The 14994-nt window shown below is 38.4% G+C and overlaps 1 protein-coding gene across 1 annotated transcript in view; it reads left to right on the top strand.

The window, feature by feature from the left end:
* The window catches only part of LOC120833991 (CUB and sushi domain-containing protein 1-like), a 276934-nt gene that overhangs the window by 96847 nt on the left and 165093 nt on the right, over positions 1 to 14994 (top strand). Inside the window, exon 3 of the mRNA XM_078085041.1 lies at positions 1611 to 1723. Within this exon, the coding sequence (XP_077941167.1) occupies positions 1611 to 1723 (113 nt within the window). The remainder of the gene's footprint in view (positions 1 to 1610; positions 1724 to 14994) is intronic.

Raw genomic sequence — 14994 nt, 5'->3', positions numbered from 1 at the left:
TTTTTTTTCACGGTCCCTCTTTCTTTTCCTCTCCTTCTGTTTGTATAATAAAAACCTATTTGAGACAATTGAATAATCAAAAGGAAGATGGAATAATCAAAACTATCTTTTGTACATTCCTACTTTAATCACTGCTCGTCATGGTCTGGGTCTGTTCACGGGGGGCAGCAGGCAAATCAAGGCAGCAAACGAGTCCCTCAGAGTTCCTCATTCACGCTAAGCTGCTCTTCCTGCGCTCATTTCCAGGCCAGAGAGAAAACTCCCCCAGTGGGTTTCTGCTCTGTCCCAAGGTCTCCTTGTACCGTCCAAAAGAAATCCACAGCGAGCGATCCACAGGCCTTTTAGCCAGATTTGTCTATCATCTCAGCTGGAAGTTTTCCCTTGAAAGTAGCAGTGCTTCTAGTGGGATTTTTTATTTTTTGTTATTGAGTGTTCAGCCTTTCTACCCAGAGCTTTGGGAGGATGATTTGTGCTTCAGTACTGTCGATATACTGGGAACATGATAACAACCTTTTAAATTCTCAAGACGTATAAGCAGAAATCACTTTGTGTGTTGTTTAAATACCTTTGTGCCTTCTAGTGCTTGTGAGCGTGCACCACTGGGTAGCTCATTGTGTTGAGGTTGCATTTTAGCTTTGCCGCTGGAAAGTTTAAATTCTTTCTGAAGCGGTAACTTTGGATTAGTTGTTGACACATTGTATGATGTTGAATCTTTGTGGAGCTTTGAAAAACTTAAAGTTTGAATGATGGCTGTGACAACAATCTCATAATACTGAAGCCTCAATAGGGATAAGGAAATAACTTAGTTAGTTATTTTCTTCAGTGCTTGCCATCAGAATAGACTATCAGATTGTGTTGTTTTTTATAGGGAATCTAGTGCTCATAAATCAGAACTGTTTCTATCCGCCGGGACGGAAAAAAATCACCACAGAAGGAATTGTCCTTATGGTTGCTTTAAGCTGCATCTCTGACTACAGCATTTTCTATACTTTTAAAGAACGAGTTCATTTATGTGGCTTGTACTCACTTCATTTTGGAAATGATTTTCAATGCCAGAACTCACACAAGTATTACGTTCTCCATTGCATTGTTTCTCTGCTATGCAATTGCATTCATTGACGTTACACTGGCTTCTTTCTGTACAGTGAATTCAATACACTATTCATCTATTGAAATTCCTGCTATTTCAGCTTTTTGTTACAGTATCCCTTTTCTCCTCACTTAATCTTTTAAACATTACCTCTCAAATAAGAATCACAGGGCTTTATCTGGGTCAAACAACATCCGACTTTTCCTACCGCAAGAGTTTCACTGTTAATGGGTAAATAATTCCATTACATCATGTTAGTATTTGGGATATTCATTGTGTATTTCAAAGTGTCTGTGCTGCAATGGTTAGTTATCGTGAATAGTGAATCTTTTCATTCTCTGAGCTGTCTAAAGTCATTTCTATGCGGATTCATGGCTGTGTGTCGTAACCACAACATCAACTCTGAATACAATTATATTTCACACTCATCTGTACTCAGTTATGTTTCATGTGTGATGCTAACGTATTGATTGTTTTAAGCAAACAGTCTTCAGAATTTTTTTTCTGTTTCTTTTTTCAGGTTGTCAGGATTCATGCAGCCCTCCCCTTTAGTCAGCAGTGGATCCATTTTGGCCTTGTGGTTTACCACAGACTTTGCTGTCAGCGCACAGGGCTTCAAAGCTGTATACGAAGGTAAGGCAATGTGCGATGTACATAGTGATGTCTAATCGCTGACCAGGATGCACATGCAACTTCTGCCTGGTACTAATGTCTTGCAAGCTCGTTGACCCGATTGACAAAAGTTTGTACAGTGAGCGTTATTAAGTCCATCGAAGGCCCAGTGTGTACAATTTAGCGGCATCTAGTGGTTAGTTTCAGATTACAACCGACAAATAGAAGCTACTCTTATCAATACCCTGCTTTGCTACATGACTGAAAAATTACCTTAAAAAACATTACTGTAAAAGACAAAGGACAACTAAATTCAGAACAGGATTGAATTGAAGGATTAGAAATCTAAATATTGTTTAGAGAGCAACATTTGAGTGAGGTTTGTAGAGAATGAACAACACAGACATCCATCAGTTTCAGTCATTCCTCCTGTCTTCTCTCCACTTGGCTGCTTTGTCTCAGTCAGCAAAGAAGTTTACCGAAAAGGGCTTTTGGACACAATTGGTGTGTGTGTGTGTGTGTGTGTGTGTGTGTGTGTGTGCATGTGTGTGCTGTTGTTATGTATTTGTGTAGGTAGAGGATCTCAGCCAAGCAGAAAGCTCAGAGCAGATGCTCTATTTTTTAAGCTCTGGATTAGACTTTTAGTTTCAGGTGCACTGATTCAAAAATAGTTATTAATATCAAATAATACCATCGTTGGCAGTGAATCGCCCTAAATATGACACACGTTTTCACAACAAGCATTTTTAGAAAGACTTTTTGACAAAGGTGACAGGATAGTTGCAGGTGCTTGAAGGACTTTGATGACATGGTTGGAGCTGATGACCATGATGCACACCGTGGGAGTTTCTTTTGATGAGTTGTTATTTAATCTAGGTTATTATGGTTTATCAATTGCAACTTTTATTATCATTGTTGTTTTTATCTTTAGATTAATCTGTTGGTGTTCCTTTGGGATCAAAAAATAAAAAGTCTCACTGTGATAATGTAAGATATAATAATATAATATATAGCAGAAAAATCCAAGAGAGCAAACACTTTATTTGATCCAATTATTTGAGACCACGGGACCATATTTATGTGAACTGAATTTTTATTTCTACATTGACAGATACACTTTCAGTTCACTCATGTTGCCTGTTGGGAAGCGACATGAATTCTGAGCCTGACCTTTTGCAGCTGCACAAAAACGCACAAACACATACACACTTTTAAGTGCAGGCACACACTACGCTTGCGTAACAGTTCATCTATGAATCATGAAGTCTAAATATCAAAGAAAAATTCAAGAAACCATACATAAACTCTTCCTCCCTTTTCTATATATACGTCAATGTGTTTGAGTGTTTTATCTTCATCACCTCTGTCTGTTGAGTCTTTGTGTATGTATATTCCTAGAGGTCTGTCATTTGTGCATTTGTTAAAAAGACACCTGACCTTTTTCCAGGAAGTGCCAGTGAGTACTTTGTCTTCATTTTTTCTTTCCATGGTTCCGTTTCACATCTGTGGGGACCATTAAGTGTGTTTGTTGCCTCAGGAGCAACTGTGATTGTGTGTTCGTTTGTGCAAATCTAAATGTGGCTTGGGAATGTATGTGTGTGTGTCTGTGTAACTGACAGGCCCTGTGTGTGTATGTGTGTGTGTGTGTGTGTTGCTTCGTCTTGGATTGAATTCCTAAACATCAAACACTCATGATTCATGTCTGGGTGTGAATGTGTGCGTGATTGTGTGTACATTAACAATATGTGTGATTTTTAACTGGCATTCATGCATCAAAACAAGGCAGGACATTCATTAAACATCTTTTTTGTGCATATGAGATCGGTAGTTGCTGTCTGCTTTATCTTTATGTCTGTGGGCATAACGGCACTTTTTGAAAGCCAAGACGAATATATGAGAAAGTGAACATCAGTCACAATAATGAGAAAAAAATCGAATCATATCAGGCATATTTTATTGTGAGGCAAGTTAATGTGATTGTTTTTTTCAAATGATGTACATTACAAATGAGAATCAAACAATGGGCACACAGAATATCGTTTGGCACATAAAACAATTTACCAACACAAAGTAATTGTGCAAAGCGGTTTGGTGGAGTGGTTCTGACATCGCAACACTTTTTACAGATATTCCTGTTAATTCCTGTTAACTAAGACCGCTATTACACCATCTAATATTATCCCATGACTTTTTGACTTGTATAACTAAAATTCTTCTCTGCTGTCTGCTTGATTGTTTGGGCTACAGAAAGACAACCGGGTGGGACTGCGATCCAACATTCAGCTACAGTGTGGAAAAGTTAGTTAGAAGTACTTCATCCTTTACATAAAAACAGTGGGGCCACCTATGATGTGAGGATCCTCAGTTAACTATCCAATGCTTATGTGAATACTGTTATGAAATGATATGCAAAAAAAGGAACTGGGTATTAACAGGATCATGAACAATCAAACGATCAATTCACTACCAACTGAATTCTGAAGTCTTCAGGTCCATGAGGAGGAGGTTTGGGTTCAGCATTGTGACTACAAATCACTTAGCTGATACTCCAGTGTCTATGAACTTTGAAGTTTCCTTCATATTGAATATGTTGTTCATTACAGTAAATCACGTGTCTTGTCTGCGGTCTTATTAGTAGCATAAGGGAATTATAGTTAACACATTCTCAGATTTTGCTGTGACTACCGCACTGAAATCCCAGAACCTTTCCCTGGCTTACTGTTGATCATCTGCAGTGCCACCTTTAATGTCTGCGTCTTTGTGCGTTGGCTGTTGTCCCCGATGTCATTAGTACTTCGTGCTGCAGTCGTATTTCCCCGTGGAATAAAAAAATCACATAACATAACTTTGTGAGCTTATTTAGCCAAACAACAGTTTTTCAATGAACACAACTGTATTATTCATTCATAACTACACAATTCTTACATATTCATTTGCCTTTGTTCATATAAACATGTTCAAACTTAAAAAGAATATTTTAACAATCTGCTAACCCCTAACCCTTGACATGTTTTTTCTGTCATTTTGTAATACACATGTAACTGATGAGTTGCCTTAGAGAGGTGGACATAGTGAAAGAAAGAGACCGAGAGGTTCGCTCAAATTAAGCTGTACGTGTTGGAAAGTGAGGCCTTGCTAATGAAAAAAAGGTTTGAAGACGAGATAACCATCAATTTCCCATGGATTGGAGCGAGAGACACACAATTCCTACTGCGAAGAATAATAGAATAAATGATAATACAAATTATACAGTATGTGTTGTCTCTATGCTCAGAGATCATTTGGTGAGCGTGAGCTCCATCAGGTCTTGGTGTTTTTTGTTGGAAACAAGATTAAGCACGGGTTTGTCCACTAGGACTCCACAATGTTTTTTTTGTTTTTTTTTTATGTAAAGGATTTGTTGTGTTTATAGTCCTGCTGCAGCTGGGAGCTTTACATGTCTTTAGCACTAATATAAGGCTAAAAGTCCTAAATAGTCGGAGCTTCAGGGAAAGATTGCCTGGCCTCAAATGAGTTTGAAATAGTCACTAAGCAACTCGAAGCACTACAAGCTTTCCTTGGTGCATTTCTTAAGTGCTGCTACTTATAAGAAGAAACCCCTGGAAACAAGGCCTTACTTCCTTGTTCACGAAAGTGACTGAACTGCAAAAAAGTAAAAACTGAATGAAAGGGACACTAGTCAGTAAATTGAGCTCCTCTTAAAAAAGGAAAAAGAAAAGATTGCATGGGAATACATTAAGTAGGGAAACTTGTTCAAGAGCATATTGTCAAGGATGCGTAGGGGAGGCAGGACTCAAATGCAGACTTCTTGAAAACAAAAAGACTTTAATAGTCAAAAAACACAGGAACCAGGGGAAAAACAGCAGGCATGAGACTACGGACATCCACGACGATAGACAATGACGCGACAAGTGACACAAGAGACACACATGGCTTAAATACACAAGGGAGGTGCAGGTGATTGGACACAGGTGGAAACTATTAGACGATCGCAGGGGATGACGGGACAAGGCAGGAAGTGAAGTTACCCGGGGACACGAGTGGCAGAAAACTACAAAATACAACAGGAAGTGAACCACACCGTGACACATATTACTCGAGATTAATCGCAAAATTAAATAATCACTTCAAAAGTGGTGTTTACTTTTATTAATGCTAATACACTCACCTCTTCAACAGCAGTATTACCTTTAAACAATAGCAGTTAAACTATTCACATTCTATCTAGTCGGTTAGAGCAAAACAACTTCCATTCCATCTGGAACATTAAGGTTAACATGGGGGGGAAAACACCATGGCTGGGTTACCCGAGAAAATCTAAATTAAGAGCATTTTACTTTTGACAGTATTTTACAAATATTAAATAATAAAAAAATATGTTTATACAAAATCTTTCATAAGTCTCATTTACTTAAAAAATAATTATGGAGAAATAATAGAAATATAAATTATGACATAGTTCTGCAAAGTTTTTGTAGAGCAGCTTGATACTTCCATCCCAGACTTTGTTGTCCGTGTCAATGTTTCTTTGGTCAAGAAAATTTGCTATGGTGTCTGAATGTTGTATTAGGTCCTGATGGTCGGGCGTCACCTTGTATGGTAGCCCAGGCCGTCCTTGTGTGAATGGGTGAATGACATGCAGTGTTTAAGTGCATTGTTTAACCAAATGACCATGTAACTAATTATTTCCAGTATATTTTACTGAATAGCAATAGAATATACAACAAGATAACTATTGTAAACAGTTGATAATATTATACAATATGTACTACATCAGTTGAGCTATGTGTGTGTGTGTGTGTGTGTGTGTGTGTGTGTGTGTGTGTGTGTGTGTGTGTGTGTGTGCTTAAGAGATTGCTGACTCACAGCACCAACTTTAACATTACGACTCAGTGAGAACATCATCCTCTCAGTCTCAACCTCACCCACCGCCTCTCCCCAAACACACACGTGCACTCTGAGAGACAGAGACCGAGTGTACGTTTTTCAGTCTCTAGGCTAGTTGCGGAGTTCCTCTCCCGTTGAGGGGCTTCTTTGAAAAAGCACGACTTGGAGAGCCTTAAAAGGGACTTTGCACATTAAACATAGGCAGACACACACACACACACGTGCATACAGACTCAAGCACAAACATATGCGTGCACATGGATACACGGCTGTTGGAGATTACAAAAGGATCACTCTCGAAAAGCATTAGAGGGAGAATAATGGTGAGAAGATGTGAATACAGAAGAGGCAGGAAAGAGCGAAGCGGGCCTGTGTGTATGTATATATGTGCACGTTCCAGTGCATGTGATACGGGTCATAGTTATTTATTTCTTTACTCATATCTTGTTGTAATGGTAATACTCGACAATGTCACCACCATGTACAGTTTCTAATTGGGTGACACTTTTGCACTGCATTACAACATGTAATATGTGAGTGCCCATGCCTGAATGTGTGTGCGTATCTGTAAAATTGCAGGAAATCCATCCCCTCTGGTGTTGGCTTTTTTCTCTCTCTCTCTCGCCCTCTCTCTCTCTCTCCCTCTCTCTCTATCCTTCTGTCTGCTGTGTAGACGGGTGTGGAATCCATTAGGAACACTTCTAGGAGCTTCCAAATCTTAGTGACTAGATGCAAGGCTTTGGAGACGCTGTGGCCAGAGCTCCTTAGACCCACGTAGGCTGGAATGAATGCAACAAGATCCCAGCCTCCTGCTCTGCAATTGTGGGTCCTTAGACATGATGTTACACTTAAGAAATATATCTTTACGGTGTTTTTATTGTATTTATTTCAGAAGGCTTCAAATGGCCAATTGGCCATACAATTTCACTACTGTAGATGGAGCTGTGAAATAATGTAAATATATTTACTTTAAGGTTTTGATAGAATATTTGAAGGGCGATTTGGGTTGTGTGTGGTTTTGATAAATCACTACATTGGTTATTGTACTGTAGATATCCCCCGCCCTGTGTAAATAACAGTTAAATGACAATAGTCATTGTTTAAGTCATATTTGGCCCTTGTCCAGGCTAAATCACAATTGAGATGTGTTTTGCGTCCGTCTGAAAGCTGAAAGAGAAGTTGAGGGGTCTCAACCAATTACTATAGATACAAAAAATATTTTAAAAACTAAAATACATAAAGGCAGGATATTGTTGTGATGGTGATGGCAGATTGCTCGTCAAGCGAGTCTGAAAATTGCTTTCTGTTTTAATTTCCTCTTCAAGGGATAGTGTAGGTGCATACAGCATAAGGTGGTGGTGCGCCCGTGGTTTGGAGAAGCCGAGGGGATTACCAGCACCGGAGCAGACAAAGCACTGCTGTGGACGAGGGCACACTGCAAAACATTTTAACCACCTAACAAAGGCACACCGAAAGAAAGTGTGAGCTAATATATTCATATATATATATATACTGTATCACTTTGAGTTATCATATTGTCGGACAATCCTTTCCAAAGGTCCTAGCAGACTCCATTAATAAACAATGTATAGATACTAGTCCTGTCAGTTAAACTCGTTATTAACGGCGTTAGCGCAAACCCATTTTAACTTTACATGTTATGACCCAGCTACTTGATCCTGTTTGAGGGACAGTCCTACAAATGTCACTCACAAAATATGTAGAAAAGAAAACAAATCCAGCACCCCTCCTTGATCTTGTAGTAAAAACTCCCACCAGCACGACAGCATAACAACATATAATCGTATATTAAATTAACTTACACCAACATGTACATTTTTTCAGGCAAATCGTTTCCAAGTACGTACACAACCCTAATCCTTTACCTGAAATGTGCACTTTATAATTGTATTTCATATTTTGTATTGCCCTGTTTGGCATCAGGTTCAGTTCTAAAGGTTCAGAGATCATCAGCCAATGTTGTGTATCTATGAAGACAAATTGGTTTAAGAAGTTAACTTAAGATATCACACATTTCGTGATAGCTTTGAATGAGTCGGAATAGTTTAATCACCAGTAACAATTAACTACGTTTCTGTTTCTCAACATGCTGTAGCTGCTGGTTTAAGAAAATGCTGTTCTATGTTTAGCATTCATAGAATTATAATCTGACGGTTTTCATTTGGTATGAGAATTACTGAGCTTTTAAATTTGGCTACATCAACACAGACTCAATTAATCTTAACTGAAAGTTACAGGGTAAACAAGTCTCAATCATTCCAACGGCAAATAAATTAATTTGGATTTCCTTTTTCATTAGCTTGTTGAAACCATTAGTATGTATACTGATGAAATGGGTTATATATAGTTGTATAATATTAGCTGTTTGGAGTTCAAATGGTTTTAGATGACTAAAACTAATGGGCTTGCTAATATAAAGAAAATTGCTTTGATGCATATAATAGGATGTGTTATAGCAGAACACCCCTTTGCACGTACACATGATTGCAGGTGTTTAGTTTGTGTGGGTTTTTATAAAATAGAATCATACAATATTCCATCCCATGAACGCTGCTTTTCAACGGATAATTCATGCAACACATAAAAAGTTTTTTTGTTGAAAATTGTTTTTTTTTCTTCTCAGCAGAATATCAATGTTCATGATTACGACTGACATTTACTGCATTTCTATTTGACCAATCCAGAGCTAATTTTAGCTCGCCATTGACCTGTTATCCCCTGCTGCTAATCGTATCTGTGTGCTCTTCATTGAGAATAATAGGTTGGCATGTTTAGTCAAAGCCAATAGATTCGGCTGGGAAGCTTCTTAGAGCAAACACAGCAAATCATTAAACGAAGGAAGGACAACGGGGGGATTTTTCAACTTGGAGTCAGGTGCTGCTATATGTGTGTGTTTGTGTTCCTGAGAGTGAGTGAGGTTGTGTGTCTTTGCTGAAGAGATAAAGAGAGCAAATAAGTGACATTGAGAAAGGAAAGGTAGAAGCAGTCTGTTTCACCATTAACCCATATTGACTGGAACGCCACAGGAAGCTCCTCACTGTGGGAGTGTGTTTTATAACACTGTTGTTACTGACGCCAGCAGCAGTCAGCTACATCGATTTAAGCAGCAATGTCAACTATCCCGCCCTATGCGTGTGTGTTAGTGTGTGTCAATGGAGCGGTAGTGGAGGTGTGTTCAAAGGTGATGCCAATGTCATCAAAGCATGTTGCCTGAGTAAAGACCCGTGCATATGTACTCACACTCTCACCTGGAAAATGTTCCGCACATCCAGTGTTGTTTTGTTGGCTGCTCGAAAGAGCAGCTGCAGCATTCTGAGCTCAGACGTATCTGAGGACAGCTATTCTGACTTGGAACCTGTATGCAGACAATAATCGACTGCAGACTTTGATTTTATTAATTGCACACATCAACATAAGTTTAAAACAAACAAATGGGGTTTTTTTTGCATCCAGCTTCTAACCTGAGACTAGGTTAGCATGAGAGAAATATTTTTTACATTTCCAGTTGGTTTCTCCTTGCAATTATTACACCAAGAAGGACTTGATCTCTACGTTTTACCAAGTGATTTGATTTCCTCACTGGCAGAGCGGGAGTACGTGCAACAGGCTCATAATGAAGCTTAAAATGATCACTTCTTGTTACAAAAATCCATTAAATAAATCACTTAAAAATAAAGTACCTTTAACACATCCGCATTGACTTTACTATGATTATCCTCTAAATTGAATGTCTTGTTGTTATGTTACATTCACAGTAATGCAAGAACACAATAAGTATAAAAACAATTAACAATTGTTATGGACTGACGGATGATGTTGAGGATAATTGAATATTCAGACAAGTCATGTCAGGTATTAATGTTCAATGGGTAATCTATCTCTAGTATATACCTTTATATGGGTAAAAGACTTAAATTCCATGTTCACTCTTCTTGTTAACCCCAAGGATGGAAATTATTTACCCTGTGAACTATTTACCATTTTTCATCTATCATTTTAAGGTAAATTTCCAACTTGTATAAACTCACGGAACTATGTCTCACCACCATTAAAACAGTCTTTGAATCTTTTCCACTATTATCAATGCCCACCATCCTGGTTTGAGGAATGTTGAGTGATTAAACATGGCGAGCCTCTCCAACCAGTAGTACTACCACTGGTGCAACTCTAAATTGGATCTTAATCTCCGAGGGTGTCCCACTCAGACTGTTGAGGTGGCAAACCTGCCATTAAACACTGAAGTTGATTATTCACAAAGTGGATTTTGCGAGCTACAGACGCTGTAGTGGTATTCATTTTCCTGCTCAATATTCTCCCGGAAATACTACAAAGTCACACAGGCACACACTGGAGCTTATCGGTTGGATCAAGACAATGTGAATCACACAGGTAACATGTCATTTAGATATCAAAAACAGTCTAACACACATTTAGCATTTCATTATCACATTGCTAACCCAAGAGGTTTATGCATGAGCTTAAGACATTTCACCATTTTTAAATTCATCTCCATTTTATCTTATACTGTGACATGGGACCCCCCATGTTTCCTCATGACAGTCTCTATCTGAAGTTACAATGCAATTTAGTCTTATTGCGCTTTTAATAACCCAATTGGAAATTGGGGTACAGAGATAAAGGATTTCTGTGGCATTGACATATCTCTGTGCACCATGTTATCTTCTGTGCTTCTCTTTCTGATGATAAGCAGAGCTTATAAAATCTGTGTGAAAATCTTCGAGACAGAAAGTGCTGGCGTGCTGATTTAAGTTACGCTTTCTTTGGCTCTCGGTGTTGCTTTCAGTTTCTATCTGGCCTTCATCGAGACAGTTACCAAGTGTGGCTGTGTTTCACACCTTGAATCTATAACACTTCAGTGCCATCCAAGGGAAGGAGGCAGATTATTATCATCAAATTGTGGCTGTGTCTTGAAACATGGTTCCAGTGAATATCTTTATAGATTTTTAAAAACTCGTTCTCTTGACCAATTGAACCTTTTGCTGTTGTATCGTATTCAAGACCTAATAGAGAGTCGTAAGTTACTTATGACTGCTACAATTCAATACAATATATAATCTATAATATTATTTTAAAAGAATGCTTTAAACATTTAAGCTTTCTGGGAGTTGTTTTTCTTATACATCCTTGAAATTCTGGATGTTTGGCGTTAATGCTCATGCTGTTTTATTTATTTATTTGCAGATCTGAAGTAGGGTGCTTAATGCAGAACGAGCATGAATTAGATGCAGGAGACACACCGTAGTGCACATTATATTTTACACATACAGTTATTTTTTCTCTGCATGATTAACCTTCATCATAGATTAACAAGCAAACACCAATGTTTCCTGACATGAAAAGATAAATGAGAACAGAGGTGGGAGAAAAAACATCAAGGATCAAGAGAAGAGAGGTGATGAAATAAAGAGAGGAACAGGAGAGTGGACTGGAGAGGAAAGTGCAGACAATCTCTGGACTACCAAGCACTTCTCCGGGCGAGAGAGAAAGAACAAGAGATCATCTGTAGAATCCCAAAAAGAGAATAATTCGAGGGATTCATTTTAAGTCTCTGCTTGTAAATATAGACGCATGTGATTAAATATAGTTAGTGGTATTTTATTCTGTCGACAGCTTTTTATTAATTAGTTATTTTAACGGTGTTGCTAAAAAATACCATGTTTTTTTCAGCAAACATTTAGTTCAGTTTGAGGAACAGCAAAATAAGTGAGTGAAGAAGCAGTGGAAGGATAGTGAATGAGAAGCTGATTGAGAGGGTAACATAATACATGTAAAGAGGGATGATGGGCAAGGAGGAGAAAGGAAGAGGAAAAAGAAAAAAGCCGTATAAATGACTCTAAGAATCACACTCGCTTGGCTGAACTCGTACCTTTTCCCAGGATGCATTCTGTTTGAGATGCCTAAAAATAGAACACATTTTTATACACACGGACCCATAGCTCTCCCTAGGGTGGACTTACTGTCATGCACAATGAGACGTATACACTGAGGACACGTACAAACAGACTCAAGGCATCTGGTTGTCTCACATTAACTACCTGCCACAAGTTGTTAAGGTTTTTATGGAGAAGAAAGGAAGGCAGGGTTGACGGACAGAGAGAAATAAGAGATGAATAAAAGTATGATGCGTGGAGAACACGAGCAAGGCCATGATCGCCGTTGAAGTAATTGTGGGACTGGTGTCTGACAATGGATGAAAAGTACATTTCAAAACAGTTCGATTGAAATTTTGTAACCTGAGATTTGGTCTTTTTGATTTGAAATTAGTGGAGTGATTACATTCTCAAACTTTAATTGAGCTTAGGCGTCTATAACCCACTTCAAGCCTTCAGCTTTTTACCAATTGTACTTATCATCATGTTTAAAACAGGGATCTTCTTTCTATTGCCCACACGGTTGACATTTCAAAGATAAATGGATTTCACCTGACATCAGTGATTGTGTTTATTCCAATGAATAGCAACACACTCACTGCTTGACATTTACCCCGGTCCATCTTTACTTTTTTGTCTTAATTCAAATACAGTTGCAGTAGTTTATGGATGAAATTTTCTAAATATGTTATTACTGACTTTTTAACAGCAACTTGTTTCCCAAATTTCACTATGGTCTTATTATTATTTTTTTTCAAAAATAAGGATTCAACAAAATATTTTTTTCCAAAATGTTTGCATTGAAATATTCACCACCATTACATAGCTTTAGAACAACCATAATAATGTATAACATAATATGTGCTGTTTTTCTAATGCCCCCCCCCCCCCACACACACACACAACAATATCATCCACTGTGTTATTTCAGGTTAGCTGACCTGTACTGCTTTAGCTGCAAGGCAACTGTGCCCTTTGAGCTCCCGCTGTGTCTCTCTCTGTGTGGCAAAAACTGACAAACACGAAAGACTAAATTGTTGCACATCTAAAAGACATTCGGTGGGACATTTTTGAACTCAAAATAACAGATTGTTCACATCTGTACTTGTGGCGGCTCATGCGGTCACTTAGACAAGCTTCTTCTGCGGAAGGATGTGTCGTGGTTGGCTTTCACACGCTCCTTTGTACCGCTGCTGTCATTTTCTTTTGTTATTTCTCTTGCTTTCTGAGTACCTGCCTCTTGATGACTGGTTGGGTTTTGAGGGGCTGACTACATCTTAAACATTTAATTTGTACAGCAGCTTGACAGACCAAACCATCTTTGCATTAAAGGGATGTAGAGTAAAGTGTGTTTTGCTGCTATGTAGCTCAAAATTGTAAATAATAAAGTGATGAGACACACACAAATATTATATTAGGTTTTCACAAAAATTGTTTTTTGAAGAATGATTCCATCAAATAAATGTATTCAAAAGTGAGGCCCTGGGTCTGGGGCCCGATGTTATCCAAGTGTCAGCGGCCCTGCAAATGACTGCACATTGGAGGTAATGAGAATGCGCAAAGCGATATAAAGCACAGACATCCACTTCTGTCTGCCTGCAGCTCTATTTGCTCACACTCAATCTACCTTTTTATCTTTCAGAAGCACCCTGTCATACCCCTATGGCTCCGTCTCTTTCTCCATCCCACTCGCTCTTTCTTTCTCTCTCCTCCTCCCTTTCCTTTCCTTTGCTTTTATGTGGGGAAGACAACTGGTCCGCTTTATCATCAGCCTGTTTTCATGCTGTCAGTTCAGAACTGCATACATATTCCAAAGGTGAGATGTGACATGTATCCTCTACTGAGACCAGTTGGGTTTGATTTTGTTTTTAAAGTTTGAATTGTCTTTATACAAAAATGATAAAAACATTTTTTTATTTTAACATCAAACCACAGTCATTTTGCTATGCAGCTGTCTTGGTCTATATATTTGTGTTCAAGTTATGCAACATGAGGTGAGTCCAGTTAAAAGAAAATCCAAGAAAGAGCTATTTACATATTTATCATCAATACAGCACATAGCCTGCAAGGTTTAACACGTACACTCTACTTCCAATCCTTTCTTAACACTCCCCCAAAATTCCCATTTTAGACTCCTTTGTAAGACTAATACGCTCGCAATGGCAAACCTAATATGGTTGTTATTAGAATTTAAATCTTTGCTGACCTTAGCAAAACAATATTCCACATATTTACATATTAAATGTAAACGGTGCCCTATGAGGGATACACTGATGCAGTCCACTACAATGCAGTACACTGCACACTTACTTTAACACACTCACCTTATTTGTGGGATCTATTGATTGTGCATCCCTCAGGCTGTTGCAGGCAGATGTTCTGCCAGAGGAACTGATGTCACTTCCCCTAGAATAACTGCCAGTTTCTCCTCTGGAGGTAACATCATTTTAAAGTTTAAAATTTGAAAATGTTCTTTATTTCCCCAAAGTTGAA

This window comes from Gasterosteus aculeatus, chromosome 12 (assembly GCF_964276395.1).
Source record: "Gasterosteus aculeatus chromosome 12, fGasAcu3.hap1.1, whole genome shotgun sequence".
Taxonomy (NCBI): domain Eukaryota; kingdom Metazoa; phylum Chordata; class Actinopteri; order Perciformes; family Gasterosteidae; genus Gasterosteus; species Gasterosteus aculeatus.
This window is presented reverse-complemented; position numbering and strand designations above follow the sequence as displayed.